This window comes from Dioscorea cayenensis, chromosome 21 (genome assembly GCF_009730915.1).
Source record: "Dioscorea cayenensis subsp. rotundata cultivar TDr96_F1 chromosome 21, TDr96_F1_v2_PseudoChromosome.rev07_lg8_w22 25.fasta, whole genome shotgun sequence".
NCBI classification, from domain to species: Eukaryota; Viridiplantae; Streptophyta; class Magnoliopsida; order Dioscoreales; family Dioscoreaceae; genus Dioscorea; species Dioscorea cayenensis.
The window spans coordinates 3,426,053-3,448,136 of NC_052491.1; the positions used below are offsets into that span (position 1 = coordinate 3,426,053).

General features: G+C 35.9%; 1 protein-coding gene across 1 annotated transcript; it reads right to left on the reverse strand.

Moving 5' to 3' along the window:
• Positions 1-18,864: 18,864 nt before the first annotated feature.
• LOC120252489 lies at positions 18,865-21,852 on the reverse strand. The gene is made up of 2 exons (XM_039260660.1): positions 21,119-21,852; positions 18,865-19,574 (listed from the first exon to the last, which is right to left on the reverse strand). Exons 1-2 carry the CDS (start codon positions 21,662-21,664, stop codon positions 19,089-19,091), a joined length of 1,032 nt encoding a protein of 343 aa, XP_039116594.1. The 5' UTR covers positions 21,665-21,852; the 3' UTR covers positions 18,865-19,088.
• Positions 21,853-22,084: the final 232 nt, after the last annotated feature.

A 22,084-nucleotide genomic window follows, 5' to 3' on the forward strand; every position in this document is an offset into this window, starting at 1 on the left:
AATCTCTAGTCAAGCAAGAATTGGGTTGAATTAAAAAGAGAAAATAAAACAAGAAAGAAGGAATATGTAGAGATAATAGGTAGATTAAGACCGAGTGTTTCAACAACAAGAGAGCAATACCCAGGACGATTCTTATGAGCAATAGCATGCTAACTAACCTCTAATGCCTACAAGGTACATTCAATGGTTCTGGTGTTTTCTCAGAAGCAATGTAGCATCTATGGTTCTCAAATACACCGAGTTTTGCTAGGATAACTGTGGTTTCATATACAATGAGTTTTGCAATCACACAAGGCAACTACCTCTATGGCAATCCACACACCAAGTTTTACCCAAGCAACTGTGCAAATCAAACACATCAAGTTATGCAATCACAAGATTAAACACAACAAACCAAAAGAACTCCGTAGAACATTAAAAGAGAGTATTCAAAGCATACAAAGCATCATAGTTTAATATCCCATTGCACCATGGATGGTTAGCAACTCATGGATGGGTACAACATAGAATAAGCAATTAAAAATCTAAAGATAGAAGACATGACTCCCTTTTTCTCAAGAAACTTTTCCTAGTTGAGCTCCGTATACTAACCCCACTTCCTCGATCTCCTTAGACAGTGTGGTGAAACTTGATCTTCACCCTGATCAAAGTCCTCCTAGTGGAGAAGAAAAACCCCTGAATAAAGATGATGGTGAAACCATAGAAACTGGAGTTATAAGGCTGATTTCCAGCTCAACACAGTCTGAGCATGATCGTGCTTGGACCATTCTTCTTGTTGAGGATTTTTAAGTGAATCAGCTAAGCACTAGCCTAGGATATTCAGTGGGAGGAGGGTGGTCATGCTCTGCCCGTGCTATGTGTGTGCACGATCGTGCTAGGAGCCTCCAGAGCGTGGTTCTTTTATTTAATATAATATGCCTCCAGGATGAGATTTTCAGGGGAGAGGCACGATCGTGCTTAGACCGTGCTTCTCCTGAGAGCACCCTCATGCTTGAATGTTTGCTTGGTCATCTTCAGGCTGAGAAATTTAGGGGGACAGAGTATGATCGTGCTCTGCCTGTGTCAGTCTTGAGCACTTAACAAAATCTTCCTTCTTTTGCTCCCTCATTTACTCCCTGATTTCACTCCAAGTTGGTTTGAGCTCCATATTCCCGTATAGGGCACAAATATACCTAGAATAGCATCTCATATAGATAAAATTATGCTAAAATACAAGAAAATAAATGGATTGAGGGTAAAGTAAACATGATATGAAATGCACTAATCAGATTCTTAGGGCTCAAAGGGCTTGCAACTTCAAGGGGAAGTGTCATTCGGAAGATCCTTCACCGGAACCACACTGACAACCTTCGAAGGCTTGAACATTATGAAGGGTAGGACAAAGGCTTAGGAGAAGGATCCTTCCTTCCTCATCATCATCACCATTCACAAGAGTGTTTTATTATGGTTTATTTGTGTTGTTTTATGCACATTTGTTGTGATTTGAACTTGATGGCACACTAATTCCCCAAGGCCATCGGATGTTGGTGAACCTTAGGGGGAAGCATGTATCTTGGATGATTTATTTTGTTCTAATGCATTTGTTTAGTTTGTGGTTTAATCTATCTTGCTTTCATGCCTTGAATTACAATATAGAGACCTTTGTAGTTCTTTTATGAATTGTACTTGTAGATGTAGGATGTTCATTTGTACTAAATCATGGATAGATTATAAGTGGTTACTTGTGCCAATACGCCAAGGGATTTGGGTGTCGATAGCCCTCTGACCATTAGGATTAAACCTAGAATTAGGTTTAACCCTATTTAGAGATTTCCTCGAGTGTATTGCAATCATAGGACTATATGATATGGAAGAGATTCCACTAAATGCTCGTATGGGATTAGGGATTAATCACCAAGGGATTTGGGGTTAATCTACTTTAAAAATCTCTCAACCTAAACCATCATTATGGCACTTTACTGTTTATCCTGGTGGCATGTTTAGCCCCATGGGGATCCACATCTATGGCTTCCTTCTCCCATTGTTTTATCACCCTCACCTTCGCACTATAACTTTAGCCTTCTTGCATCATCTTAATAGTTAGTTAAATTCTCTTTTATTTTGTTCTATCTTGCATCCCAAACCAATTGTGAGGTTAGAAAGTAGGTGATAAAGGAGTAATAGTAGATCCTTAGCCCCAAGGAATATGATTATCGTGCGCACGCATGAGGTATTACTTGACGACCCCGTACACTTGCAAAAGAAATCATCTAATTTTTAGTGCCGTTGCCAGGGAACAACAAGGAATACTAGGAAACTTTTAGCCTATTTCTATAACAAATTTATAATTTATTCTTTATTACAATATTTCTATTTTGTTCATTTATTTTTTGTTTTGCACAAATTTTCTCAAAAGTTACATCATTGTAAATACAAAGATTCTATTAGAAAAGGTGGTGGATTTCTTGGATAATTGGGTTGAATGGAGGCTCGTACTACGAAGACAACCCTTCACATGCATCTCAACTAGTGAAAGCTTCTTGCATTTCCAGTGAAAACAACTATTAGGAAGCAATATTTAAGGAATTCATGATATTAGAATGTGATACTCTTAATGAAGAAAGCATTGTCCTAATAGAGAATTATGCTTCTATTACTAAGAAACAACAAGGGATGACTATTGATTTTGGTTGTCTAGCTCATCATGATGAAGATGTTATGATTGTTACATAGCTTTAGAATCAAAGATTGAATGATTATGCTGAACAAATTCTAGTGCAAGAAGTGGATGCTGAATTGTCTACTCAGTATGCTTGTGGTATTGATGACAGCGTTGATGAGGATCTAACCTTCATAGAAGAGAAAGAATTCGAGCAATTTGATAAGGCAAAGAACAAGGGGCTAAAACTATCAACAAAGGAACCACCCAAATTAGAATTGAAGACGTTGCCTAAACCTAGAATATGCTTTCCTAGGGGAGGGAACACAGCTCCCAGTTATCATAGATTCAAACCCCTATTAGTTGAATAGAAGGAAAGGCTATTAGAGGTCTTAAAAAAGGCACAAGAAGGCTATTACTTGGAAGATAGCAAAAATCAAAGGAATAAATCAATCTTTCTGCACCCACAAAATTTTACTGGAAGATAATCACAAGCCCATGGCCTTACAGCAATGAAGACTCAATCCAAACAAGGAGGTAGTGGTGCGAGCTAAAGTCATCAAGCTTTTAGATGCGGGCATCATTTACCCAATCTTTGATAGTGCATGGGTGAGTCCAGTGCAAGTAGTGCAAGAAATGGCTACCTCTAGAGTGTATGAAGCTACTACGTAGTTAGTGAGTGAGGAGGAAGATCATGTTTTGCTAGTTCAATCCAAAAACACTTGGGGCACATTCCTTAGGGTAATTCATGCTGATAAGTGCTTGAGCAAACATTTTTGTCATATATTTTACATGCATTGAGAATCATTTTTACCAGGTTTTATGGCTTATAAATTGTATTTAGTGTTCATTTGTGCAAATAGTGTTGTGAAGATGTGTAGAGAGAAGAAAAGAAGTAAAGATAGGTCATGGAGACACATTTTGGGAGTCTTTTACGTGACACAAGGATCAAGACACAAGTTGTGCTCATACACATGGGGGTGTGAGCCAACTTTTGAAAGAGTTCAAGTTAATTCATGAGTTGGAAAGGCACAAAGGCAGTCGTCACATCTTCATGTCCCGGCTTGTGTGAAGACTTCAAGAGCCTTCTCAATGGTGTTTAGTCAACCAGAAGCCACGTGATCTACCACACGGGCGTGTGCCCAGCCGTGTGGCCTTAAAAGAAGGAGATTTTGGAAGCACTATTCATGAGCATGTGGTATTAAAAGAAGGTGATTTTGTAGCAGTCACTGTTCACACCCTGTGGAATTTCCACACGCCTGTGTGGAGAATTTTCCAGCCCACAAGGGTATGTGGGAGCCCGTGTGGAGCCTTGAATTTAGGTTATAGAAGGCCTCTTTGCCCGATTTTAGGTTAGCTTTTTCACTACTTTGAAGAGGCAAGGCGGCTGGGGTTTGAAGGAGAGGTCATTATGATTTTGGGGGCATTTCTTCACTAACATTGCTCAATTTCTCCTCCGTCATAGCATTAAGGAAGCCACCGGCGACCCTAGCTTCAGAGAGGAATCCATCAAAACGTTAAACTACCCATCAAGGCCATCATCGCAAATTCAAGGGGGTTTATTTCCATGGCTTTTACATATTTTTATTCTTCCATTATTTGTTTTGTATATTGCTCCATAGAGAGCTAAACCCTAGAGGATATATGAACTTGTAAACCCTAGGATTCTATTATTTGTATTGATTTATATTGTGTTTCATTTTAATCCGAGTTTAGCTGAGTTTTAATCTTGTGTTCTTAATGCTTACTTGCGTTATTGATCTATTGATAGATTGGTTTGCATCGATTCATTCACCTTGGTGAGAGAGAGGTTTCCATTAAGGTTAGAACCTCAATATTGAAGGGCGTTGAGAGGGTGAGTCATGAGATAGTGGAGCATCTCCTTTCCACTCTGATTGGTATGCTCTATCTCCGTATTCCCTAAGATCTAAGCAACCATATGTGGTGTGAGATGTTAAGATTGAAATATTCTCCACCAGGACCTTATAGGGAGTTGGCTCTTTCACCTAGAAATAGGGCTAGGTCTATTCTTAGGAATCGGGTACATTCTTTGGAATCCCTAGTGTTATGCAATCATATGTGGTGTGAGGTGTTGAGGCTAAGAGATTTCTCTACCCGGACCTCGTAGGGGACTAGGATCGATGATCTGGAGGCAGGGACAGATTAATTTAACTAACTCGATTTAGGAACACTTTGTGAATCTAACTCTTAGGGGCCGTTTAGTTCGCGGTAATGTGGAAAGATTACCACGTGTTAAGTGGTAATGTGAAAATATTACCACGTTTGATAGGTTTAATTACTATATATGTCCCTGTAATTGTGTACTTGCTACCCTTTTAGTCCTTGCAATTATTTTAGATACAATTAAGTCCTCATATTTAGTCGAGTTGGGTCGTTCTAGTCCATTGCCAATATTTTTAGGTACAATTAAGTCCTTGTAATTTACACTTGCCCATCTATACCGCTAACTAGAATGACCCAACTCGACTAAATATGAGGACTTAATTGTATCTAAAATAATTGCAAGGACTAAAAGGGTAGCAAGTACACAATTACAGGGACTTGTACGACAATTAAACCCGTTTGGTATTATACCAGTGGTAATCTGGATGGTAATATTACATTACCAACTTATAAATATTACCATGAAAGTGGTAATACTATTACCACAAAATTTGGTGTCGATCTTGGATTACCATGGTAATCTTATAATTTTTTATATTTTAACAAATTAATTACCAAGAGAACCAAACACATCAATGAACTATTCCCGGTGATAAAAGTTCTCTACCAAACATGGTTATATTAAATTACCCCAATATTCCCAACTATATAACATTCATACTCATATTACCATGGTAATCTTATTACGTGGTAATATCTCATTACCACGAACCCCTTAATGTTTGAATCCTAGGGCGATCATTGCCCAAATACTTCACTTTCATTGACTAAGACTTCCCTTCATTTTACTCTTGATTACTTGCGCGTGATTTTCATTTAACTTGTGCATTAGTTCATTACATCATCTCTTTGATCATTCGACTAGATAACTTAGAAGTAGCTATTACTAATAATCATGTTCCTTGTGGATTCAACTACCCGAACCATTGGGTACACTTTATTACTTGAGTGACCCGTGCACTTGCGGATACACACAAAGGGTGTGTCACACCCACACAAGGGGAGTATGTGGTAAGAGTGAAACTTTTTTATTTTTTTATCAATGGAATACGCACTGAAAACTTGAACTCTTGCTACACTTTTAAAATTCCTATTATTCGGATATCTGAGGTTATGCACTCATCTTCTTTCTTGTATGCTGAGTGTTTTGCTTGAGGATAAGCAAATGTTCAAGTGTGGGGGTATTTGATGAGTGCATTTCATATAGATATTTTACATATCTCAATCATGTATTTAGCTTGTCTTTTAGCATTTATTTGATGCGTTTCGATGCTACTTTGGGTATTTGTGCTTAAATGTTCAAGTGAACAGCTTATTGGGTGAAAGAACAAGATTTTACATAGATTCGATGTGAAAAGAGCTCAAATGAACTTCACCAAGAGAAGCACATCCTTAAAATGCCCGTGCTTTAGACTCGTGCAAATCTCAGATTTAAAGAAGCACAGCACTGTAGCACAAGTACTGTAGCTGAGCCAGTGTAGCAAAAGTATTGTCACAAACCCCAGAGCACGGTTGTGCTTATGGAAGCACAACCTAAGCACTAGCATGCTTTTTGCCCGTTCACTTTACTCTTTAGAGACATTCTCAATTTATTCAAGCCTGAAATGACCTATAAAAAGAACGGCCATTAAGCACGCTGATGCTTAGGCCATGCTTCCAAGAAAATGCCTTTTTAAGCCCAAAGTTAGTGTTTTGAACTGGACTTTTTTGCCATATCTTCTTCAGAGGGCAGCTAGTCTTCTTCCACTTCACACATCTTGGATTGGAGACGGATCTAAGGTGCTAGATCACCGAGTAGAGTGAAGCTTAGTTGTGGGAACCTCCTCGGAGCATAATTAGAGAGATTTGAGAAGGAAAAGTTAGTCCATGGATTCTTACTTCTTTGTTTTCTTTATCTTTTCCATGTTGTGCATACCCATTAGGGGCTAAGTGTTCTCCGGTGCCCGGGCTATTGAACCTTGTTGACAATGTGTATTTGATCTACTTTTCTGTAATTACTATAGTCTTTTTGGTTTTTCTTATGTTAAACCTTGTGTTACATAACTTGATGTGCATAATTAGCGTTGTTGTGATTGCAAAACTTGATGTGGGTTGATTGTCATAGTTATAGTTGCCATAATGTGATTGCAAAATTCGATGTGCATGATGATACCCATAGTTGCGATTGCAAAACTTGGCGTTCATGATTGCCATATATGCAACATTGCTTTTAGTCCGGTGCGCTGCTCTATTTCTGTGATTCTCACCCAGTCCTTACTTGTCATCCTTCCCTCTTTTAGGTTCCCAGTAATTATCTTTACCCATATCTTTGATCAGGCTAGATATTAGAAGAACAACTACTATTGAGAGCTTTTCCAGTCCCTGTGGATTCGACTACCTGACCCTTTCGGATACACTTTACTACTTCTTACGACTCGTGCACTTACGGTATGCAAGGGCATATTAGGGTAGCAAAATTAAAATTTGATGTAGAAAAACAAGAATATGTTTAGACAGATGCACCGTGAGTGGAGATGTTTAAGGATGATGTTGTAGTCTTGATTGCCACTTGATTGACTAGGTCAAAGTTGTCAATGTCGAGAAGAGGAGCAGCAAGATGAGGAAGATGATGATGATAACCTCCACTTATAGATCTACATTCTCATTTGTGCTTGTACACATTACTATAACTATTACTATTTATACTGTATTTTATTAAAGATTTTGTGATTATTACTTTCATATTTAAATTTTTACTTTTAGCCAAATTAGAATGTTAACATTACTAGTAGCTGGATAAATATTGAAAATATATAAAAACTAATTTTAACATTAAAAGAAATTTTAAGGGATTTGCGACCGAAATCCAATGAATTTGTTGAAAATCGCTGTTGCAAATTTTCAAGGGAATTGTCATAGGATATTTCAACGACGATGTACCAAATTTGTCATGGACCACAATGCAAATTCGTTACGAAGTTGCAATGAATTTGCAAGAGATTTGGCACAAATTGTCCAATATCATTACAAATATGTTGCAACTTTGCAACGGATTTGTCACAGATTTAAAATGTCTCTTTCAAGGACCTTGCAAATTTGCCATGGATTTACAATGGATATTGCAATGGATTTTTTGCAAAATCTATTACAAATCCATTGCAAGTTTGCAATGGATTTATAATGGAACCGTTGCAAATCTGTCACAAATCCATTGCAAAATTTACAAATGGCTTTCTTCCCATCACAAAAAAATTTGTAACGAGAATAAAAGTGATGGCTGCAATCAGTTGCAAATCCATTGCAAAACAGAATTTGCAATGTATTTGCAACAGATTTTTCCGTTACAAATCTGTAATTTTTGTAGTGATATTTTGGTTATCCACGTCAGTGACTGTCGTTGACTTTGTACTAAGAGAGTAATTTATCAATTCAAAGTAGTCAGAAAACTTGTGCCAGACTTGTTGCATTGAGAATACTATCACTCGGTCGTATATTGTTGCATATGTAAAGCAACAATTTTTCCCTTCCATCCCAGCTGAGCCACTAAATCTATTGCCTCCATATAATCTTCATGTCCTTGTACAATTGATTTGAGAGCGAATTGTCCCAAATGCCGCATCATCTAGGCTTATCAAAAAGTTGATGGAGCTCTAGAAAGGTTCACAAAATATTTCGGGACAGTATTTCTAAACCTAGCTCTTGTTTGATGAAGGAATGTGGAGAAAAGTGTTCTCTCATTAATCATCTAGTAAGTAATGTACATGGATATATATATATACAATATATAATAGGGACTGTGCTAAGCCTAGAAGTTTAAAATAAGAGAAACTTCCATTCAAAACAAGATAAAACTGTCTAACTAATTACATTAACTGATATTTACTTTCAAATATTTCTAATAAATAAAAAATTGCCACGTGGGAAACTGTCAAGTTGGTGGTGAAGTTCTAAAATACAATGCATTTAACCAGTGGTATGGTGTAAAGATTACATAAGTAAATAACCCAAATCGTTAATTTTAAAAGCATACTGACTATTGAGTGTTCCAAATATAGTTTGTGCACTATCCAAATAAATTACAAACTCAATTTGACGTTTTTTTAATAAAACAGCTGCATCAATTACTAGCTATTAGTTACTCAAGTGATACTTATTTCCATATTTAAAGCTCATGCCTCATCAAATTAATTTAGTATTGATGTTTTGTTTACTATTTTTATGTACTTATTGATAAGTGAGTCTATCTATTTCCCCAAAGGAAGTAAAAAAACTCAGAAAAAAATGGACTTTTTTTACAACATAACACTCCAATTGATCATTTCTGAAAATGATTATTTGACTTTGCCACGAAAAGATTTATATGAGCCCAACTAAAAAAAGTAAAAAAGAAAACTCAAAAAAATTAATGATTTTTTGTTTTTGTTTTTTAAGGTCGAGATTCAAGGACTCCTAATAATATAATTAAAGTTGAGGGTAGTGTATAGACTCTTCACTTTATCTCGATCTCTAACCTTCTCAATGATATATATATATATATAATACCCATAATATACATTTATATATACAACTAAAAAATATAAAAAAAGACGGTTATTATTGTTGTTGTTTCTTCTTATATATGTTACGATTAATGATCAAATCAGGAGTAACATATATATGCTCAAGGTAGTAGAAAATGAACAAGAGACAAATAAAATTCTTTGTTATCTAGTTTTCGATAATGGTGTGGAATCAAATTAATAAGAAATCAAGTAAGAGAAATAAAACATGAACAAGAGACAAATAGAGATATGTTTCAATCAATCGAAAGAAGGTACCCGGGCAATGTTCCCCTTAGAATTTCATTAACATACGAGATTTAACTAATGAACTCTAATCGAGAAATTTTGAGTCATGGGTATCCTAAAGCATGCCAATCTCTTTCTCAAGGCAAAGGGCAACTAGTCTCATACAAGACTCCGGTGGTGATCTCTCTCATCGCCTAACCCACCTACAACTGCATGACACTCTTGGATCCCAAATAGATTAACCCAATTCCCTGAAATAAATCAATCTCTTTCTCAAGGCAATCGATCCTTGTCACGCCCTGACAAACTATAGGAGGGACACACATACCACTCAACCCTCGAGTCGACATAAGGCTTACAACTCCCTTCTGATGATAATGCAAAAAAGAAGTGTACAACCAGAAGACATGAAACAAAAGATAGCATCAAATAACATGGTTCAAAAAGTAGAGATACAGAGTAGTAGCATATAGATCAAAGTCTATAAAAGTCATACATCTCACTAGTAAATCCATAGTCTTATACAATGCATCATGATCAAGATGGCAAACATTCAAAAGACTGAAATTAAGGATAGATAGCAAGAGGATGCCTAGCACTCCACCTCGCCACAACGCCACTAGACGCTAAAGCCTAGAAGGAAGGGAGAGGGTAAGCAACCAAAGCATTCGGTAAGAGGGTTGACACAATTCTAAATGAATATCAAAACAAACCAATAAATTTCCAATGGCCAAGCTTTTGAAATAATACATATAGACTTAAAAGATTTCAATATTTAAAACAATATATAAACGTAGGATGTGAAACCACATCATTCAAAACCAAAACATAGGTCTTCACAAGTATGTTCATAGCCTCAAAGTATTTCATCATGTGTATTACAAATATCTGTACATAAGTCTCTTAATGAGCATAAACAACAACTTGATCAAATGAAGGTCCCAACATTCACAAATAATTATTTGACATAATACGAGTTTTAAAATTGTTAAATAAATTTATCTCAAACTTGACAATAAACCAATCTTCCAAAACTTGTAAAGGAATCCCACTGTTCAAGGATTTCTTTTACATGAAAACATGATTTACAAAAATGTAAATTCGCATATCTTTGATATTTAAAAAAACAAAATAAACTGTTCACGATTCAAGAATCCAATCCAAGAAATCATGGTTTCATAGAAACCGAAACATAATAACATTCACAAACTCAATAGCTTGAAAAAACTCATGTGGCTTTAGCCGCTGACGTGACTAAGTCTAGATCCATCAAGGTCTTCATACCCTTGATGTTGTCCACCAAGACCCCACGTGGTGATATCCGGGTTCTCGGTGAAATACCTATTCTAGGTTTCTACGCGCCTCTCGAAAGAGTGAACCATAAATGAACCCCTCACACCCCCTCTATAGGCCTGCCGTGAGTGTTCCCCCTCATTACAGTAGGTTTGGGCTAAAATCCTAATCACCTTCAAAACCACCATATCAAGAACATTAAGGTCGTAGCTCCACTTCCGTGTATATGTTCAAGACCTATAGGTGTCCGAATAAATACATATGCAACACATCATAATGTCGATGACTAGGACAAACATCATACATCAAAAATGAAAACCATTTTTAAATTCAAAAGTGCCGAAAACATGATAATACAAGTGAGTTTTCACAAACATTCCAATTCCAATATACGAGTATAGTCATAAATATTTTCATTCAAATGTCAAGCATTTCATATATATAGATCAATAGCATAGGAAATCCTTCCAAGTCCATCAAAACATCTATTTAATACGATAAAACAATGAAATAATTTTAGTTGAGCGATTAAGATATTTAGAATTATGCAATCAACTTAACCCACTCACAAACTTACGAGATTAAATCCACAAGGGTGCTACTGTGATGCTAAGGACTTTTCTTTAGTTTTGTCTCCCATTCTGGGTGTGTTATGTAGTGTTTTGTTCAGTATGGGGAGTACACGGTTGTAGAATAGTTATTTTGTCATTTTCTGCAGAATGCATGGGCAGAGAATTACATGGACATGTACACGGCTGTGTACCTGCCCATATAACTCTCTAGAAATCTCGAGAGAATTTACTATAGTAGTATCATTATAGAAGTCGTACTGTAGTCATGCAATTGTAGCAGTGTTACTGTAGCAATAGTGTAACACTCTAGCGACTAAGAACACAAACAGAATTAGATCCTGTGTACACGATCGTGTATTTTCTCATGTAACTCATTGGAAAAATTCTGAAATTAATCAGAATGATACAAGGGCATGTACCTGCCTGTGTACTTCTCTAAAAAATTTAGAGAACTACACATGCATGTACATGGTCGTGTACCTGCTTGTTTGCCCGTGTAACTCTCTCGAATTCAGAATGGACTGGGGCATAAACACTATAGCATAGCACTGTAGCTTTTACACGGGGTGATACACAGTAGTGCAGATCAGATAGACACCTTTGTAGATGTGTACATGCCGTATAAAGCTTTTCTAGGCCTCGAATCAAGGGTATTTTTGGTCTTTCATCAATCCTTAACACTTTCTTCTTTCCTCTTTCCTTTACCCTTCATTATATCATGTTCTTGTTCATTTCCCCTTTTATGAGAAAAAAATAACCAAATCCTTGATCTTCTCCATTTCATTTGTGTTGGAAGGCTCATTCTTCATCTCATCCTCTTCGTAGCGCTTAGCAAGATATGTCATCTCTTCCTCCTCTTTGTCCTCCATACTTTAGTTTACATTTGAATTTCTAGACCTAGGTTATGGTGGATGAGCATTAGAGCTTGATTTTTAGTTTCCATTCTTGTATGTTGAGTGTTATGAGTGGATGGAGAGAATGATTCCCATGTATTCCTTCAATCTTATTGAATCCATGAAAATCACCTCCGATGGTGGGGGATTATACTGTACTATTACTGTAGCACCATTTGAACTTAGTTGTTTCTTTGAATCTTTTGGTTTAGAGTGAAACTTAAACACTTAGAAATTTAATGGAAACCTTAAAACCGAGCTTTGAGCCAACCTTAGGACTACTGTAGCACTAGTAGAACTTAGTTGTTTTTTTTTGTGTTTCATGGTTTAGAGTTAACCTCAAACCCTTAGGAATTTAATGGAAACCTTGAAACCAAGCTTTGAACCAACCGTAGGACTGGTTTAGTGTTGCATGAGATTCATAGACTTAGGGTTTCATTTGTGTCTCTTTTATTTACTTTGTTGCCTGTTGTGTGTGTGGTTGATTGGTTAGGTGGTGAGGGCTCATCACTACACAAGGAGCCGGCGGAGGAGTAGCTAGCTTGTGGTTTTCTTGCTTGAGTTGTGAGTGGGGGTATATGATTGCATAATATTCTATTGAAATATATTGTTTTGAGTATTTTATTCGTATGATTGGTAATGATTCATGGTTTTATTGTATTGAATCAGGGTTTTGATTGGTTTGGAAAGGCTTTACATGTCATTGATGTATTTATGAAATTCTTGATATTTGAGTGAAGAATCAACACTTGTGGACTCGGGTTTCATCCCTAGTAGGGATGCTATCCTAGATCAGTACATTTTGGATGTTAGACATATATTGTATTATTGAGCTTCCATAGGTTTTGATGGTGACCGGGCAGAGCCCTTCGTTGCTGTAATGGGTGGTCTTCATGGCCAACCTGTTGAGGTAGCAAGAAGACCCAAATTTATTGTCCACTTCAAGTGGCCCATAGAGCCCTTGATTGGATAAACATCGGGAACTTTGGGGTCAACACACAAATTCTCGATGGATCAACATCAAGGGCATGAGGACCTTGACTCCTCTGAACTTAGACAAGGTTACGACTATAGTTTAGAGAAGTTTTTAGACCACTACTTTTGATAATCAAAATGTTAAATCTTGTATTTTAAGGAACTTGATTTTTTCATGCAAATGAATTTTTGAGTTGTAGTCTCTTGTAGATCTTTTGGAATATTGTTTTTGTGACGCATTTTATGTGTTACGGTTATTAAAACTTGTTTTATGTAAATCCTTGGATTTTGAATTATGGGCACTCTCATTTGAGCAAAAACGGTTCTTTTATGCTATCTATGGTTTCTTTATTCATATATATGTTGTTATATATGTTGAAAGGTTCTAGTCTATATGTATTATTGCAAAAGCTTGACTTTGATGATTTCATCTATTATTTGTGTATTCTTTTAGAATTGTTCTAGGCTCTAGCGGCCAATAGTGTTGCTATGAGGTGGAGTGCTGGACATTCACTTTCTATCTTTTTCATTTCCAATCTAATGTATGTATCTTTTGAACGTGTTATACGTTGTATAAGAACATGGACACACTGGTGTGTTTGAATCTCCTTATGCATGATTTGTAAATTATATGATCTTCTTGAAAATCTTGTGTACTTGTGATCAGTATATTTCTTGAACTATATTATCAAGTTTTGGTTTTGTTTCTTCCTCTGTGTTATTGTTATACTGCATTCCTCGCGTACTATAAATTCTTGTTATTCGTGATTAAGTTTGTAAAAATTTAGGGTTTTGTTAGCCTTGCGAAAACTCAAGGGTTGAGTAGTATGTGTATCCCTCCTCAGGTTGCAGTGGCAGTTATCGCTTGCTGAGCCAGCAAGTCAGGCCGTAATAGATGCCCCTCCGCCAGCTCCTAGCCTCATGGTTGAGCTTTCACCACTTGACCAAACACAACCACACATACAAAACCAATGAATAAAGAAAGTAAGAAAAAAAAAACAAAAAAGAACAAAAGAAAGAACAAAAAGAATACATCAAGAAAAACCTAGGTCTAAAAGCAATGTAACTCTATAAGAGGGCTAAGGTTAGTTCAAACCTGGGTTCAAAAACTTCCAAAGAGTTTCTATGGAGGTTGGCCTCCTTCCAAACCAAGGAAACAAGAGAATTAAGCAAGGTTTACTAGTGTTATAGTAATGCTACAGTAACAACGGTTTCCAACTCAAGAAAGGTTCATGGATTCAACAAATCTTGAAGGAAATAGAGTACAAACACTTCTCTCAATTTTCTAGTCTAGCATTAAACAAGCAAGAAAGGAGAGCAAGAATGAAGCTTTTTCAAGCTCATAAACACAACCCTAGATCTACCATCCACTTCCAAATACCAAGTAGAACAAAGAGAGAAACAAGAGGGATGAGGGTGCTTACCTCTAGCTTCCAAGAAGAAAGAATGATGGACAAAGGTCTTCAACCTAACAAGGAGAAAGAGATTAACCATGAGTTCTCTTTTCATCCAAGGGAATTTCAAGGGAATGAGAGAAAGAAGAGCAAGAACCACAAAGATAAAGTTACTCACCTACTTAGCTTCAAGGAAGAAGGAAGAATGAAATAATAGGGCTTCAAATCTATCAACAAGGGAGAGATCCTCCAAGGGCTTTCTTTTCATCCAAAGGAGGTGAAGAAGGTGAAATGATGAAGGGGTAATGGAAAGGGTTAAGGGCTAAGGATCGATAAAAGACCAAAATACCCTCATTCAAGACTTGGAAAAGCCTTGCATAGGCGTGCTCTTTAAAGCACGGGCGTGCTTCACAGCTACACGCCCATGTATCACCCCATGTAATTGCTACAGTAAACAAGCTACAATATTACTCCTACAGCAAAGCACAGGCACCATTCTAGGAACACGACTGTGCAGACCGAAGAACTACTGTGCTGAGGGTGTGCTCTAGGCCATCCAGTTTACAAATTGGTTGATTTTCTCATCGATAAAAACCCCCCAAACTTTTTCGTAAAGTGCACGAGAACAGGCACAGCTATGCTCGTGTTTTCAAATTAAAAAACCGCGAAATGACTTTTCTACAATCATGTACTCCCTAAACTGAACAAAAACACTTCAGAGAACACTCTGAAAAGAATAGTAAAGGTATCTAGTATCACAATCCCTAATCAGATACAAGCCTTGCCGTTGATCTCTCTATTCTCTAAGGCCTTTATAAATTCATTACACTTAATGAAATTTTGAGGTAGGGTTAATCAAATAGAAGAGTAAAGGCACAAGTCTTTTACCTTAAAGCTCACCCTTTACTCTCTTCAACCTTGGTGAATCTAACTCTAGCAGGTTTCTCAACTCCTCACTAAAGTCATAAACGTGCAATCGGGCTTTCGCTATAATGAATTACATAGCAATAAGAACACAAGATTGATAACCAAAACTAATCTGAAATTAAAAAACAAAAGTTAAATCATACAAAAAAATAGATCTAGGGTTCACATGATTAAGTATTAAAGAGATTTTAGCTCCTCATAGAAGAGCAATTCAATAAAAAATATCAAGAATGAAATACAAGACAATCAATAATAGTAACTTCCCTAATCATCGCAATGGTTGAATTGATGAAGCTCTCTCGAACCACCAAACGATTCAATCCACAAGAAGCCAAAGATACCTCCTCGAATGATGCTCGGGTGACTTCCTTGATGGATTTGTGGATGATGGAATTGATGGAGAACAAAGATGAACCTCTCTCTTGCCTGCAAAGACCAAGTCTCTAAACCTTAGCCGCAACCCTTGTTCAAAACTCACAAAAAAAGATATCCTGAATAAAGTAAGAATACCTATTATAACAGGTCATTTGGACTTCACACGGCCTAGCACATGCTCGTGTGGATGGTGGTGGACTTTCTGGTTGCTGAAAACTTGGAGAGTTTTTTTGATAAACAGTACATGGCCTGGTACTTGGCGTGTGACTGCCCCATATGCCCTTTTGGTTTTTAAGTTTCTTCGTTAAAACATCCATAAGTTGCACACACGGCCATATGAAGAATCCTAGACCATGTATTTTCCCTTATAGCTTGTAAGAAACCTCCAAAACCACCCTACAGTAAGATGTTTTGCTTCCTTTTCCTTCTAAAACCCTTCTCACGCGCCAACTACACAAAAAAAATGAATTACACGGACTATGAGATTTTATTATATATAAATATATCAGATTCTATTATATACTACTTTATGTTATAGACATATAAATAAAAAATTTTAAAAAATTCGTATGTTTATTTAAGTATTAAATTACAAATGACTAAATTACTAGTAAGGAAAACTAGTATGATCTCGGCTTCATTTTAAACCTTCTTAAATAATTTATTTTAATTAATTATTAATAAAGAGATTTGTTCATGCAAATAAAACTTGTGTTAAAGATTGAGGGATTAAGAGATGAGATTAGAGAATTAATCCCATAGATTTAAAAGAAAATTTTTATTTACCAATTCTAATAGTTAGAAAATTATTTATATTTAACAAATATATATATCCTCCCATTGATATAAATAAAAAAAGAAGGTTTATTATTATTAATTATGTGTATATCTTCTTCCATTTATTTGTATTAAATACAAATATAAATAATTATTAAATTATAATTAGCTGTTTTCCCAAGTTAAAAACCTTTTCCCGGAAATATATATTATAAATTTTTATGTTGTATGTTAAATAATAATAATTATATATAAAAAAAGGATTGGGAGTCCACAAACTCAAATAATTCCTACGGAGACAAATGGAGAAAAATGTATCCCCGAATTCAAATTTATGAACAAAGTTAGGGCCTTGAGATATATCTCCTAGTGAATCTCCACCATATTAACTAATAAGTTATTCAAAAGAATGTTTTTTATTTTTTATTATTATTATTATTATTATTATTATTATTATTATTATTATTATTATCTTTAAATTAAAATATATGTTAAATTATCCAGCAGGGGTGGTTCCCCACTAGTATTCAGTATTCAATCCTTTGAAACTAATTAAGATGTTTTAACCTTAGCCACAATTACATCATTTGGGAAAAATCTAGATTATTAACCCCTATAATGAGAGGTCGTCCACATCCTCATTGAAACTTGGAAGCACGATCAGGGGAATTGAACTCGTATTCTTTCAAGCAAAAGAATCCAATGTATCGAACTCGTATTCTTTCAAGCAAAAGAATCCAATGTATCGCTGAGCTACACGTCCTTTAGTATTTTATTAGTATGAGAATTAATATTTAATTTTTTTTCTTTAATTCAGATGTTAAGAGCTTCATCCTATAGCTATTCATATTTATTAAAAAAAAATATTTTTTTACTATAAAATAGACAACAAAAACCCATTTAATTATAATTGGTTATAGGGCTATCATAAAACTCAAATCAAACATTAAATATTGCCATTATTAACTCTAGTTTTGATAAAACTGAACTATTTAGATAAATAAAGTTCATTATTAATTTTAAAAATAATTAATGTGGCAAACACTTGCCTAGTAGGGTGATAAAGACACTTAATAGTATATGTATAGATGCGGGTTCAAAACCTTGTATCTATGATACTATTTACAATATTGTTCATGCATCGTTACATAGCTCAAGTATTGTTCATAGTACTGTTTAAATCGGTGTTAATGGATTCCTTATGAGAGGAGTCGAATTTCTCTCCTCTAGGATTGCATGACAGAGAACAGATTTTCATTGTCCCCTGTGATGTTTGGTCAAGGTAACTAGTGCATCTCTATTGCTATTTATTCATTGACAAATTCTTTTAATGGGCCGCTTGTCGCTTATTGTCAATAATAATAATAATAATAATAATAATAATAATAATTAATAATTAATGTGCATAGACAATCAATTTTATTATTAAAAATATTTATATCAATTTGCATCAATTAAATGATAATTCAACATACATTTTTTTCATCGAAAATATTTCTACACCTTCGAATTTCGATCTTTTCACCATGCTGTCCGACGAAACACATTCCACTTGAAAAAAATAGAGAAATAACATTATTTCAAATTAAAATGAGAAAATATTGAGCGACCTTCAAACAATAGTCTAGCATGGTTAGCACAGACAGGGTGTTGGCGTCAATATTATTTTAATAATTTTAAAAAATAACGTACTTAAAAAGTAAAAAATGAAAAAAATAATAATAAAAAAGAAAAACATAGAAACCCCCAAATAGACGCATTCGCTGCATTCCTCTCCAATGTTCCATGATCCATCCCATCAGACTGATGCACACCTGAATAAAAAGTTACGCGCTTCCAAATGCTACTTGCCATGCTATGCTAACTCTAGCCATGTTATTCCATTGTACCACTCCAGGGCAAAAAGAAAAGGCCACCATGTGCAGGAGAACAATCAATGTCCCTCGAAAAGATAGCACATGCGACATAATCAACCAAACCGATACTTCAAAAATACACAGATTCCTTTCCATCTTAGGTCATAATTAGAAGTGGACAAACATGCATTCAAACAGGCATCAGCTCTTAAGATTGAATTTAAAATGTTTTCCAATTGAAGGCACAGTAGTATCATGTGACACATTCCAACTGAGCAACGCAACAAACCAAAATTGCTTAGCTAGAGAACCAGACTTTATTTATTGCATATATACATAAAACTGCTGAGGTCAGATAATGCCATTTTGATTTTGTATAACAATTATGCCTAGGTCACTTTCTAATTAAAAGACAAAAAGAAAGGACAATAAGCAAAATTACGTGTTCTTGATCTCCTCCGGAGGGATGAAGCATTCAGCGGAGAGACCAAGAACGTTAAAGACCACATCATCAATTGTCCATTTCTCCTCCATCTGGGTAGATACTCTCTGAGTTTTCATGCCGACTCCGAACCTTTCCAAGTTTACAGTGGACCGCCCTGAGTGTGCAATCAAAACACCATCAATTTCGCGATAATCCTCAATACGTGATGAGATAATTGTCTCCCAGTACAATGCCTGGGCACCAGGGTACTCGATTCGTGTCAGTTGGGAGTCATCTAGTTGCACCAACAGACCGCTCCGCATGCTGAAGTAGCCGATCATGTCGTGTTTGATTATCTCTGCAGTGTTATCACTCCGGATTGAAAGAGTCAAAGAATCTGTGCTCAACTTCAGAACAAAACATTCCTCATCCCCTATGTACCTATCTTCTATACGTTTTGCAGGGGAAAATGCAGCTGCAATTGTCACAGGATCTAATCCCTGTATGATAAAATTTGCAGTGACCAAACTGAAGTAAACCTCTAGTAAAGTTACTTTCAGTAACAGTCTAATACTGATTCTTTGGTACATATAATAAGCCATACAAGTATTAATTTATTTCATATGTTCATATAATATGTGAATGCAATTGAGTTGAGACATTGTCGAATCTCCCTTTCTCATTTTAGAAAGGAGAATGGTTAATGCCATTAGCATTTCTCTTGTTCTCTGTGCATTCCCTTCAGTAGGAAATGGTTTACCATTTTACATGAAATAAGAAGTCATATTTTAATACACATACTCCTAGAGTCTTAAACATCTAGATAGATAAGGATTCCGACAGCAATAATTTCCTTTATTGCAAAACCAACTTATATTTGGAAAAGCACTAGAGGCCAAATTTACTCCAAAACTAATGGAATTTTGAAAGTATAATAGCTAAAGTACACAACAGAGAAAAAAACATAGGATCTAGTTCTCCTTTTCAATTCATGCTCTCTTATTTTTCTAATTCCATCATATTTGCCTTCCCTCCACTAAAAGATTACAGTTTACCTCATCTTGGTAGACAAATGAAACTTTGTTCTACTTGAAGCAAACAAAAAATTCTGATGGAATTTGAAGACATGAGGAATAGCACCAAATCTGTTTATTAATTTATCTATTCCAAGTAGTCGATCAGAAATAGTCTAAATTGTTTTGCTAGGAAGATAATAATAAAAGACTTGCAATCAAATACAAATATTTATCAAAACAGGAGTAGCAACAAATAAGAAATCGGTTGTTCAGCCCTCTGCTTATTTTGGAATTTTGGCTTTAAATCAATTGAAAATTAACATGCACAAAAGCTACCCTAAATTCTGTTTCAGTTTTTAACAGATCAGAAAGAAATGCAAATAAGATCTATTTGAATCAAACAAACATCTCAGAACTTCCATGAATATATCATGATAATTGATAAATAAACATCCAACTAGCAATGCTTTTCTAACTCAATATTCAGATATATATATAGAAAGTCCAATGTCACAGAAGATGAGGCTACTATAACTTCAGTAAAAAAGGCAAAACAGAGTATGCACAAACATATTTACTTAACGGGCATTTTAATAAAGAGCGTAGATTCATAAATACCATATAGCAAATATGCACTCATTTCCCTAAAGAATAAATACATAATTAAATAAAGCAATATCAATACTATATCACCCTAATCCCTAGAAATCCAGAATTAGCCTGCATAAATTATGTCCAAAGTGCAATTTGCGACGGCGCAAAAATGTGCAAACCAAACAACAGCTTGATGGTGCCTATATGACTTCCATCAAGAAGAAACCCGCAATGATTAACAATAAAGAACAGCTAATTATGTCCAAACTCTAAAAGCAAAACAACAAAGCTTTATCATCTAATAAAAAACCTCGAACAAGTAAAAGAAAAAAGAATTTTTTTACTTCCTTTTTTTTATAAACAAAAACCAGAATGCTCAAAAAGCGAACAGATAATTAGCATGGAAGATGATGAACAAGAACAAAAAAAATGACCTGAAGAGCACGCCGGACAGGCCTCACAGCCCCGCGAGCAGCATGAGCGCTGAGCCACGGCGTGCGGCGCCAGGCCACCTTACCATCACTCCCGGCCATGACCCGATTGCCGGAAACAGAGAGATCAATCAACCACCGATCAGGATCCATCTGCCACATAACAAAGCAACCTTCATGGTACTCTCCAGGATTATTGGAAGAAGAAGCAAGCCCTAGCTCCAACATCTTCACCATTTTCACTCTCCCAGCAACAAACATGTTCTTTCCCCCGCCACTCTCTATCTTGCTACATCTTGTTGTGGCTCTAAACTGGTGGATAATGTACTGGGACTCAGAGGAGACCTGGAGGGAGTGTTTGGGGAGGATGGCAATGGGGGAGAGAGGGCAGGCGAGGACGCTGAGAAGGAGCTTGAGGTCGGAGCGTTTGTGGAGGAAAAGATGGGGGATGTAGTTCTTGAGCCAAGAGCGAAGAGAAAGAGAGCGTTTAGAGGAGGACGAGGAGCAGGGGATGGTGGGTTCTTCTGAGAGAGGGGCAAGAGGAGCCATTGATAGATTTTAGGGGAGGCAAAGGGAGTGTGACTATATATATGTATATTGTGAATGGAGAACTATGAGAGAGGGGGGAGAGGAGCCATTGATAGATTTTAGGGGTGAGAGGTAAAGGGTTGTGACTATATACATATATATATATATATATATATATATATGAATGGAGAACAATGGTAGCAGGGAGGAGGCTAGGAGGGGCTTAAAAGGAAGGCAAGATTGGAAGGGAGGCTGGCGACAGGTCTAAATCTAGGAAATTTTGGCAGTTGGGGTGTTTTGTTTTGGTGTATGAATTCCACTACCAAAGAAAGGAAAATATATTTATTTTACTCCTTATATATATGTTTGCAAGATTTTTTCTAGGTTAACTTATTTTTCATTATCGAAATAATGGATAAAAAAAGAAATATTTTTTATATT